The 12586-nt window shown below is 49.7% G+C and overlaps 1 protein-coding gene across 4 annotated transcripts in view; it reads right to left on the bottom strand.

The window, feature by feature from the left end:
* TRIO (trio Rho guanine nucleotide exchange factor) overlaps positions 1-12586 on the bottom strand; it is a 362249-nt gene that overhangs the window by 90022 nt on the left and 259641 nt on the right. For all 4 annotated transcript variants that reach the window (XM_055422254.2, XM_055422251.2, XM_055422253.2 and 1 more), the window contains exons 32-33: positions 9544-9686; positions 8858-8957 (exon numbers count right to left, since the gene is read on the bottom strand). In XM_055422254.2, the coding sequence (XP_055278229.2) occupies positions 8858-8957; positions 9544-9686 (243 nt within the window). The remainder of the gene's footprint in view (positions 1-8857; positions 8958-9543; positions 9687-12586) is intronic.

Here is a 12586-nt window from a genome sequence, read left to right as displayed (position 1 = left end):
GGAGATTCACACAGAGCAGAGAGTGGTTCTTCAGCTAAAGGGGATTGGAAAGCATGGCTCCGTCAGTGGCCGCGGTTATAAGAGACAGGCCACACTAGCAACCAGAACAACCCTCCAGGACACGCATTATCTAGCCTCTCACCCATCCAGCAGCTTGCTCCCTGGGCCACTCGGTGGAGGCTGGAGGCTTGGGCTTATCAGCGGCCATCCTAACTAGGTGACACCAGGCCCCCTTGCTCACCCCAACCCCAAGGCCAAGTTCACAGGACAAGCTGTCGCAAAACCTGCTGCTGGGTTTCCAAGAGGACCGCTGTGAGTCTCTAGCACATCTGGGTGGAAAAAAGAAATCTGCGAGAACTGAAAAATGGCTAAGATGGCAAAAATGCTGTGTTTCTCACCACCCTCCCCCTGCCAAGAGAAAGAAGCGGGGAAAAAGAAAAAAGAAAACAAAAAGAAATCTATGAGAAAAAGCTTTTCCCAAAGCAGCAGCTTACCAAATCCAGCATTTTATTCAGGAAAAAAACTCTGGGTATAGTTTTTTTTTTTTTTTTCAGGGAGGTTAACCCTTTCCCCATTACTAATGTGATCACAAGCAGTTTTGACTTTAAAATAACTCCTGGAAGTCGTCCTTGACTGTGACACACGTGAGATGCAATGGACAGTTATGGAGTTAAGAAGCTCAAACTTTCCTGGTGGTGCAGTGGCTAAGAGTCCGCCTGCCAATGCAGGAGACGTGGCTTCCATCCCTGGGCCAGGAAGATCCCACATGCCTTGGGGCAACTCAGCCCATGTGCCACAACTACTGAATCTGGGCTCCGGAGTCACAACGATTGAGCCCATGTGCTGCAACGACTGAAACCCGAGCACTTGAGAGCCTGTTCTCTGCAATAAGAGCAGCCACTGAAATGAGAAACCCGGGCACTTGGCAACGAAGGATGGCCCCTGCTTGCCACAACTAGAGAAAGCCTGTGCAAAAGCAAGGAAAACCCAGCACAGCCAAAAATAAACAAATAAAAAGGTTAAAACAAAAGCATGCCAAGAAGTTCAACTGGAAAGATATATTTGAAAAGGCAAACTTTAAGTGTGAAAAAGCCAGGCAAAGCAGAGAGAAGACAGATCCTGGGTTTCAGGCCTCTGGGCCCTGAGCTCTGCAGAAGCTGGGTCCATGCCACACTTGCCCTCACTCTGAACATGTCAGAACCAGAGGCACTGGACCGTGCTGGGCAGGTGCTGAGAGCTGAGCTGCGGGGCAGGACTAAAGAGCTTCATTGACTGAAAGGCGGGAAAAGGAAGGAAGGTCAGGAAGCAGACGGCTGGACTCATGTGTGCTATTTACAGTCACAGGCCTGGAAAGCAAGACCACGGGCAGGACAAGGGAGCCCAGAGGAGCCTGCTTGCTGTGTTTGCTGAGTGAGCAACACTTATCCAGAAACGTTCATTTGAAAGGCCTCTTTCTTTATCCCCTGAAAAACTAAGGCATGGCAGGCAGGTAACCAGCTGACTGGTCCCTCCCACAAAAGGAGAACAGGCAGAATAAACCTTTCGCCTTGCATCGGAATCAAAGATGGGCCACCTTCGTCAACAGCGACTTTGATGGTCCCATAACCTTCACACTGAACTTGCATCGGAATCAAAGTTGGGCCACCGCCGTCAACAGCGACTTTGATGGGCCCAAAACCTTCACACTGAAGAGCACTTCTTGACCGGCCACTGCTTTTAGAAAAGCTTCTGCTGCCGTTATGCCTGAAGCTGTGCTTTTGAAGAAATCTGCCTTTTCTTAGAACCGAGGCTCTCTAGTGTGGGAGGAACTTTGCTTTTCTGACTGAGTAACTCACGTCAGCAAAGACTGCATTCATTTTGTGGCTTTATGGGCACACTTAAGAAACTTGTTAAAAATTATAAAAAGCCAGAGTCACTTGGAAAGATAGAGAGAACCAATGCCAGGTGCCACCCTCGCCAGGCTGCCGGCGGGGAGGGTATCCCCTGCTTGTCCCTGCAGGGCAGCACCTGGCCTGGGCTGCACAGGGGGTGATGGCCTCACACCTGGGGATGCACGGAGCAACCTTGTGAAGAGCAGAGTCATCCCCCTACATGTGTGCAGCTGATGTGGTAGGACTGAAGAAGAGTGGTTGGGAAAACGTCTCAAGTGAGAATCTCCCCTTCTTCAGAGGCTGCCCATTCGGTATGTGGTCAGTGTTTACTGCTGAGACACCAAGATGCCAAAGTCCAGGCGCTAAATCTGGGCAGTTTACCTTTAGCACAGCTTCGAGCTTCTAACGAACACAGCTTCTAAATCCACTGCCATCAAGAGTGGTCAGCTAATGCAAAAGGAAGTTGCGGTACAAATGCACAATGGAATATCGCTCAGCTATAAAAAGGAACACACGAGTCAGTTCCAATGAGGTGGGTGAACCGAGAGCCTGTCATACAGAATGAAGTCAGTCAGGAAGAGAAAGACAAATACCGTATATTAACACAAACACATGGAGTCTAGAGGGCTTCTCCGGTGGCTCAGAAGTAAAGAATCAGCCTTCAGTGCAGGAGTTGCAGGAGATTTAGGTTCGATCCCTGGGTCAGGGAAGATCCCCTGGAGGAGGAAATGCAACCCACTCCAGTATTCGTGCCTGGAGAATCTCATGAACAGAGGAGCCTGGCGGGCTACAGTCCATAGGGTTGCAAAGAGTCAGACACGACTAAAGCGACTTGGCATGCACGCGTGGAGTCTAGAAAGATAGTACTGATGATCTGACCTGCAGGGCAGCAAAGGAGACTCAGACATTTTGGACACAGTAGGGGAAGGAGAGGGTGGGATGACAGGAGCAAATAGCACTGAAACATATACATACCACATGTAAAACAGATCACCAGTGGGCGTTCAATGTATGGTGAAGGGTACCCAAAGCCAGTGCTCTGAGACAGCCTAGAGGGGTAGGATGCGGGGCAGTTCCAGAGGGAGGGGACACATGTATACCTGATGCCGATTCATGCGATGTACAGCAAAAGTCATCACCATAAAGTAATTATGCTCTAATTAAAAATTTTTTTTAAATAAAACAACAAAAAAGTGATCAGTAAGAGGCCACTGTATAGCGACTGCAACAGCAAATAATGAGTGGCTGAGAAGAAGGCGCTTTTTCAAATGAAGACACAGTCACAGCTGAAACCTATGCAGCACTGGGGACATGGAAGGCACCGTTCCTAAACGCACACTTTTAATGCAGCCCTGGGGTGGGGGGCAGTATTGTCCGCTTTTACAGACGAGGAAACTGAGGTGCAGAGGCTGCTGAGAAGCAGAGCGCAGAGGCCTGGCTGGGGAGCCCCTCCCTGCTCACTTGTGTCCGACTCTTTACAACTCCATGGACTATATCCTGCCAGGCTCCTCTGTCCATGCAATTCTCCAGGCACGAATACTGGAGTGGATTGCCATTTCCTCCTCCAGGGAATCTTCCCTGACCCAGGGACTGAACCTGTGTCTCCTGCACTGCAGGTAGATCCTTTACCGTCTGAGCCACCAGGGAAGCCTGATCATCTGCTGCTGGTCATTAAAGACTTTGCTGACTCTATTCTTGTTACCCTCTGGGCAGAGTCAGGACTCTGATGCCTGGGAATTAAAACTATGTGCTGTCAATGGAAAGGCTTCTGGATGGAGTGACTCAATTTCACGCCCGCCGACAGGAGGCCCTGGGAGGTTCTGGCAAAGCCAGCCCATGGGGCAGAATCTCTGAGTCAAGGCTCCCTCTTGCTCCTGGCAGCTTTGGGCAGAGGGGAGAGTCTGAGCTTAAGGCGGCTGGCACACAGGCCAGGTATGCGAGCACTGAAGCTGAATGAGAGGAAGGCACTTCCTAAGGAGGCTGGACACAGGTTTCCTTTCTTAAAAACGTGAATCCAGCCACAGTTTAAAGCATCCTGGCGTTGATTACTTTATATACTGCCGCAGCACTACAATGTGGAAACTCGTCCAAGTTCCTACGGTGGAGACTGTCGTTTCCCAGAGGTTTACTGCCTTTTTAAACTGCATAAAATTTCATATCCCCAATGTAGCGCTAAATACACTTCATGAAAAATAACTGAAACCACTTATTTTTCTAAATGTGTGCACTCACACATTCACATCACAAGCTTAGGGCAGAGCATGCCAAGTACCAACCTCAAGTGAATGTCTCACTCATTACAAATAAGACCTGCATGGCCTTAGCCCTGAAGAAAGCTCACATCCGGCCCCCTGATGGCCTGGGCCACTTTCCTGCAGGCTGCCCCGGCTTGCCTTGGCTACTTTTTCCTTCCCGACTTCAAGATGCTTTGTTCTATAGTAGCCTATATATGACCCTCATATTTTTCTATTTTCCTTATATATATAAATTTTGGTTATATGAAGCAAACCACAAGGCTAATAAAGAGGATAGAAGGAAAAAATTTATTAAAAACTGCTTCTTTAATATGTTAAACGTACTTAGCTTGTACTCAGCTTGAGTGTGAAAAAACAGGGTGCAGAGTCACAAGGTAATTAAACCCACATTCTGTTTCTGGCTCCCCCTCTCCACTGCTGGGTGGCCCTGTGAGGGTCATCAGGCCTTCCTCATCCCCTCGGTGCCCCGGAGGCTTCTCCTCCCTACCTCGGGGAGGCAAGCTCAGGACAAATGAGGTAAGAATCTGGCAAGCGTCTGATTCCTTTGGAACCCAAATCATAACTTCATGAGATCGCTTTATCAGCACAATACCATTGAGATGAGCAGGAATCAGTGCTGAACTTACATCTGAGACAGAGAGATGGCCTATTTCAAAACTGACGTTTCAAGGAAAGAAAGGTCCTCATGGGGACCCGTGGTCTACACTGGCTAACGGCGTCCCCTGGAAAGCGGGGGTCTCCAGCAGCCCCTCCTTCACAGACTCAAAACCTTCTGCCCCTCGTCTGAGAGTCACTACAGCGCTGGGCAGATAACTTTTCCTCAAGAATTCTCCAAGAAGCCAAGTCAAAAACATCCTCCCAACCAGTTTCTGAAAGGGAACCAAACTCCATGATAACAACTAACTCATAACAGACATCATAAATGAGATCCAAGAGGCAGAATATGGTTAAGTAATTGCGCTTGCCAGATCTATCTGACTCTGTCAGCAGAGGCTGTTTAAACTTGAAATATGGAGGGTGGGAAGAACCTTGAGACAGACAAAAAGTTAACTGCCTCAGAAATAAGAGGAGGGCTTTCTGGTTAAGCCCAGTTCAGTGCAACAGTGCATTTTACAAACTGACGCAGAAAAGGAGGCCATTTCCTAAATGTATCCTCCCGAATCATCGACTGACCCTGAAATGTTCTATCAGAGAAGCAGACAGGGAGACGGCTGCGAGAAGGAGGCAGAGAGCACACATGTGCAGACCCGTGTGTGTGCGGTTGCAGCCTCGGGCCGTGCCCTGCACGAGGCTCCGGGGGTGCGGCCCCTCCAAACCCCACACTCGGATGCATCCACGTGGCTCGTTCTCCTCAGTGCAGAGCCCAGAGTGGAGGGAGACAAGCCCTTGTAGCTCCACGGCCTGAGGAGGACATGTCAGCCCTGTTACGTACTTCTGAGCCTATTGAAGACCTGCGGCCTCAATGAGGGGCATTAAATACACGCCGCCTCCACTTCAGTCAACAGCTTTGGAGTGTCACTACCCTGGCTTCAATCCTGGGTGTTCACTGGAAGGACTGATGCTAACGCTGAAACTCCAATACTTTGGCCACCTCCTGCGACGAGTTGACTCACTGGAAAAGACTCTGATGCTGGGAGGGATTGGGGGCGGGAGGAGAAGGGGATGACAGAGAATGAGATGGCTGGATGGCATCACCGACTCGATAGACATGAGTTTGAGTGAACTCCGGGAGTTGGTGATGGACAGGGAGGCCTGGCGTGCTGTGATTCATGGGGTCGCAAAGAGTCGGACATGACTGAGCGACTGAACTGAACTGAACCCAAGCTTCAGAGTCATGAGGATGAGGCTGAGAATGAGGCCACTGTCTCTGCGGCCCCGGGGGCATGGCTAGAAGACTGACTACAGGCCGCCTGGCAGAAGGGGCCCTGGGGGTGGTTTCTGAGCCAAGGAGGGAAGTTCAGAGATCAGGTATGCGAGGAGGTAAACCAAAACTGATGAATTACCTTCAGGGATAAAATACTTAAGAGGTGTCTCTTTAATAATTCTAATATCCCAGTAGATACCCAGTGTAAAATGACTAATTTATGCAAACCCATGCTTTTGTGAGTGGTTGATTCCTTCCCTCTCATAAGGTACTAGAACTTGCTGCCTTAAAAGCAACAGTTCCTAGGATAATGCCTTATTTTTTCTACAGGAGCTGTGCAGGCTCGATTCTGAGTTCCTAGAGGCCTATTCCAAGCAGAATGAGTGAACTCTTCCCAACTCCAGGACGGAGCTTTATTTCTGAGGTAAACCTCCTGTGGACTCCAGTCAACTGCAGGTCAGGGGACGGCGTGCCCAGGGCCCCTGGTTCTGTGGGGGGCCAGAGGCATGGCCTGGTGCCAGGCAGCTGCACTTCAGAGTCAGGGGGCTGGAGAACCAGGAGCCCCCCTTACCAGATGCAGGGATTACTTCCCTCTCACCACCATCCATCTACACAGAAACCACCAGAGAGAAACAAAGTTACCTTTCTTCTAGAACCAATGGGCTGAAGAGACCTTAATATCCTTTCCAAAAGGCAGAACTTTTTACACGTTTCCCTGGCAATTTCACTCAAATAACGTATTTTTAGAATAGACTTTACATACATACGTATGTATGTATAGCTAGCACCTTGCTTTTATAGGATCTTAGTTCCTGGTCCAGAGATTGAACACACGCCCTCAGCAGGGAAAGCGCTGCGTCCTTGACACCGGGCCGCTAGGGAATTCCCTAAGTACACTTTTAGATTCAGATTAACCCAGACCAGATGCGTGAGAGAATATCCAGTAAGACTGTGAGTTTGGGGTCTGGTGGGCCCCCAGCAGGGGTGTGATGCTCAGCCTTGGGGAGGGTCTGCGAGTGGGTCTGGATGAAGGCTGCTGTTCCCTTCGGCATGAGCCACGGTTATTTCGGACTTTTCCTTCAGGGGAAAGTCTTGTGGGACTATTTAGATAACCCAATTACCTCAATTATTTTTTTTTTTAAGAAAATACTCGGGATTACTCTGAAGAAAAATGTCCAAGTTCAATTTATTTTCTTAACCGCAAGGCTACGGGCGGGGCTGCAGAGAGAGAGGCTATTAGGCACTGAATGCCTGAACAGCTCATTTATCTTATTCCTCGTTATTACTACTGGTGAGAAATACTTGCTGAATGTAATACACTGAGCTCGGAACAAAATCAAATGAGACACTGTTTTGTTTTGTTCTCCAATCCTGGTACTCGAAGCAGTCTAAGTTCTGGGACCTATTACTTAGTGAAGTCTAAAAGGAGGTTGGGAAAGAGCTAATTACTCGAATTAGAAGGATTCTGAAAAAATGAAATCGGTGAAGAAAACAACATTTTAAAACCTACTTACTTCTGTGCTGGAAACGACAGCCAATACCATGAATTCTTCTGCAAAGCTGAGTGAGAAAAGAGCCATGTCTGGGCCCCCGAGACCAGCTATGGGAAGTGGCCCCGATGCCGGGCTCTCTCCTCTGACAGCAGCTGCTCCCGAGAGATGGGAGGTTGAGGCGGGGAGTGGGCTATCGCTGAGCACAGACAGACCCTAGATCCTGGGACTAAGGACTTGTGTGGGAAAGTCCAGAGTCAAACAGTGAGAAACTACCTAGGAATCCTGAACCGATGGCAGGATCAAGGAAATCCCTGTGTGAGTGAGTGAAAGTCGCTCAGTCGTGTCTGACTCTTTGTGACCCCATGGACTATACCGTCCATGGAATTCTCTAGGACAGAATACTGGAGTAGGTAGCCTTTCCCTTCTTCAGGGGATCTTCCCAACCCAGGGATCAAACCCAGGTCTCCCGGATTGCAGGCGGATTCTTTACCAGCTAAGCCACAAGGGAAGCCCAAGAATACTGGAATGAGTAGCCTATCCCTTCTCCAGCAGATCTTCCCCACCCAGGAATCGAACCGGGGTCTTCTGCATTGTGGGCAGACTCTTTTCCAACTGAGCTCTGAGGGAAGCCCAACGAAACCCCTACTTGCTGTTAAATAATTTGTTTCAAGAACCTGGTCTGGTCCTCTAGAAAGGGAACCGGGCAGGTGTTCCTCTCCGTAGGGACAGAGGCCTCTGTGGACATCAGTGCCCCTAACTGGCTTTTACAGGGTCCTCTAGTCACCTGTGTATCACACAAGCCCAGTCGCCCAACTTCTCCTATCGGTTTGTTTTATAGGTTTATTGATTTTATCGAGACAGGATCACGGGACTCTGTAGGCCACTGCTGTAGAAGGTGAATCTAGATTTCTCTGATGCACATCAGACCCTCCCTCCTGGTGGTCAGCATGGGTGCAGGCCCAGCCCGGGGCCTCCTGGTGGTCAGTCCACGGCGACTCAAGGCCTCCCCCACCCTCTGCAGATGCCACTGCTCCTGCTTCAGTCAGAGCAGCCCTGCTTTTATGCACCAGGGCTCTGTGTAAGACTTAATGTCAGACAGTAGGGTCTTCTTCTGCTTAATATAAAATAAAAAAAAGCTTGAACACACAACCTTAGGACACTCAAACAGAGAACCATGCAATTGCACAGGAGAGGATGAGTGATTTTTTCCTAAATCCTCAGGGTTCAAGTCCTCTCATCCTGACACTCCATCTTTGCTCCTGGCACCCCTCGTAACCCATGGCAACTGTCTGAGACGCTGATGACGGTCCTTTATCGACAGACCGGAGACTGGCTACTTGCGCCTCCCCCAAGAAAGGGCCGGTTCCTGCTCACCTTGTCACTATCCAGCGTGTTCTGAGACGTCCGGGAGGCGATGGAAATTGTATCGGGCTGGCTGCTGCCGTCTCCTTGGCTGTCCAAATCCTCTCCATCCCTGGAGACACAAAGATGCAGATTCCTGACACTGCTGGGTCTGCGCCTCAAGACTGGTGATGAGTGTCCATCAGACAGTGGACAGAGAACAGATTTGTTCAGAGAAGTGGGCATCGGTCTGTATGATCGCGGCTGATACTAATATTGATGGCAGCCGATCGCTCTTCGGTGAGGACAGGCTGGACCCTGGGCTGTGTGTCCACCATCTACCACTGCGCTTGGTTCTCCCAGTGATCAAACACAGTTAAAACGGTCAGTGCCATTTTAGAGACGAGAAGCAAACGCGTGTAGATGCTACACAACGCGTCCAAGGTCACAGGCACTGCTCACACATGCACGTGGATTACGGTTGGAAAAGGAGAAGTAGGGATGAGCATGTAGACCTTCATTGGCTTTAAGGTGAAGGAAGCTGTTGTCGTGATGAAGCAATTTCATTAGAAAGAATGATGCTATGTGTGAATTGTATTTAAAAAGAACATTCCTCAAAATGTTTGAGAAAAATGATTTCTGAAAACTAGTAAGTTAACACTGCCTTGTTCCTGCCCTTAAATAAACACCAACTTGGAAAAGCGTCCCCAGACACTGACCTCCTTCCCTTCTGTCTCGCAGCTGGAGCCGTTTTGGGGATGTGGATGGGCTCCTTCAAGGCGCCTTTCAGGTGGATGGTCCTTTCCTGGATCACCTCCCGGATATGCTTGATCCAGTCCTGCTTGTTTTCAATACTGGAGGCCTGGAGAGAGGGTGAGAACTGGTCAGGGTACTGACCACACTCAGGTCCCCGCCTTCCATGAGTTGTTCATTTAAAACATAACTTTTCAGCAGAAAAGCAACCACATCCTGTATTTAACATGCCATCCAATAAATGACCCTAATTTTGAATATTCTGTCATCCAGACCATTTTCAATCTGTATAGCATTGATGGTATTCCGGATCTCTGAACAGTCTAGCAATCGATCACTCCCCAGCCCTAAGACTTTTTAAGCAGCCCTGGGTGAATTCTAGGAAAACAGAGCTGCCCCAAACCCAAGGTCCTGAGGTCCTTTAAGCAGACACATGGCCCACGACCCTTGGAGCACCAGGGGCAACCTGAACCAGAGCTCCTCCGCCCCGCCCCATCTCGCCACCTAGCCCCCTGGACTCACAATCAACAGGGGCAGCTGCACCGATCCTCCACTTGCACCCTATGGAGTCAGGGCCTCCCTAATCCTCCTGCCGAAAGGAGGACCCACAGCCTGGACACGTTAGAAATGTACCCAAGGTCACACTGCCAGCAGGTGAAGAGGCCAGCATTCCTGGGGGTGGATATCCACACACACCATCCCCTCAAGCTCTGCCTGAATCCACCATGCATTAGGGCGCTGGGATAAACCAGGGCAGCCTACTGTAGCCAGTGACACAGGGTGGACTTCCCTCAACTCCAACTGCATCTCTGGACGAGGTTCTCTGGAAAGGACACAGCACAGACACTCCGCAGGCACTGACTGAACGCACACATACGGCATCACAGTTTCCAGATTTTTCTCTCACAGTGCCTCAGAGGAGGTAGGCTTTTTTTTTCTTTCCCCCTCCCTTTTTACATGACCTGGACCTTAGCAACAGTTTTTAATTTCCTTACGGAAAACATCCACCTCCTATGATTTAAGCATAATTCCCTGAGAATGACTATAACAATCGTCAGTGGGATGATGCATGAGATCAGACAGGGAGGGGAACCCAAGCATTTTCTCATGCTGGACCTTGTTTTTGTCAAGGCCCATGCTGGGAAAGGAAATTAAGACTGAGAACTCTCTTTCTAAATAATGTATTTTTAACTGGAGGATGTGTCTTCACAGTTGAGGGAAAATTGAGGGAAATAAATGAAGGACAGAAGGAGCCTCCTGTTTCTCTTCCCAGATCTGATGCCAGGAGAGCAGTAAAACCCACCTCTCCTGGGGAGGGAGGCAGAAAGATTAGGCAGCTGGGGAGTCTGTGCATGAAGTAAGTGTCTCAGGATGGAAACTGTGAACGACACGGAACTGTTGGAATTTACACGCCTGATACAGATGTTTGGGAGGTTAAACAAAGGGAAGTGACTGAGCGAGAACATCTGGCAGGGTTTCAATAACAGCGGAGATCCATACCATGGTTCAGCAATAAAGAAGATCCCAATCATAAAGCAAACCGAGCATTACATTTATGGAGAGCAATTCTCCTAACCCTGAAGAAAGTAAACGCGGAAAAAAGGTACCAATCTTTCAGAAACGGTAAAACAAAGATAATGCAGCTGGAAGACTAAGCAAACCAGTCAATCCTACAGGAAATCAACCCTGAGTGTTCACTGGAAGAACTGACGCTGAAGCTGAAGCTCCCATACGTGGGTCGCCTGATGCGAAGAGCCGACTCTCCGGAAAAGACCCTGATGCTGGGAAAGACTGAAAGCAGGAGGAGAAGGGGGCGACAGAGGATGAGACGGCTGGATGGCATCATCGACTCGAGTGGCCATGGGCCACTTGTTTGCCTAAAGGACATGAGTTTGAGCAAACTCTGGGGGACAGCAAAAGACGGAAGCTTGGCATGTTGTGGTCCTGTGAGGTCACAAAGAGCTGGACACAACTTAGCATCTGAACAACGAAGGTCCCACTTGTGAGGAGAAGGGAAAAATCTGTTTCATACTCTCAGTAGTCTCCGTCTGTTTAAGAAAGGATTTAGAAATAAACTTCTCCTTTTCAGACTATAAAAGTGAACACAGGTCATAATTTTGTTCGACAGCTGCTAGGCCATCGCCACCACTGCCATTACCACTGCTGCTGCTGGGCTCCCCAGAGACTGCGACAGCAAAGAATCTGTCTGCAGTGCAGGAGACCCAGGTTCAAGCCCTGGGCCAGGAAGATTCCCTGCGGAGGAAACGGCCACCTACTCCATATTCTTGCCTGGAGGATTCCATGGAGAGAGGAGCCTGGCAGGCTACAGTCTACAGGGTTGCAAAGAGTCAGACAGGACTGAGTGTTTAACAGTTCAGTTTTGCACCACCATTGCCACCATCTTGGGCTTCCCTGGTGGCTCAGCTGGTAAAGAGTCCACCTGCAATATTGGAGACCGGGGTTCGATCCCTGGGTTGGGAAGATCCCCTGGAGGAGGGAATGGCTACCCACTCTAGTATTCTGGCCTCCAGGACAATACAGTCCATGGGGTTGCAACGAGTCAGACACGACGGGGCAACTTGCACTTCACACCACCATCTACACCCTCACCACCACTTAGACAGTAACCACCACCACTGCTAAAATATCCACCTCCTCCCCCATCCCTGCCACTGTCCACACCCTCACCACCATCTACCGCATCACCACCACCGTCTACACCCTCACCACCGTCTATGCCATAACCACCATCATCAGGGCTAAAACACCCACCACCACCTACACGACCACCATCGCCACATACACCCTCACCACCAACTCCACCACCACCACCTCCACCACCATCGACACCCTCACCACCATCTCTACCACCATCGACACCCTCACCACCATCTATACCATAACCACCATCATCAGGGCTAAAATACCCACCACAACCTACACGACCACCACCGCCACCTACACCCTTCACCACCATCTCCACCACCGTCTACACCCTCACCACCATCT

Source organism: Moschus berezovskii, chromosome 18, assembly GCF_049115385.1.
Source record: "Moschus berezovskii isolate FMDL1 chromosome 18, NW_MosBer_1.0, whole genome shotgun sequence".
NCBI lineage: Eukaryota > Metazoa > Chordata > Mammalia > Artiodactyla > Moschidae > Moschus > Moschus berezovskii.
The sequence above is the reverse complement of the archived record's forward strand: the minus strand, read 5'-3'. Positions and strand labels throughout refer to the sequence as shown.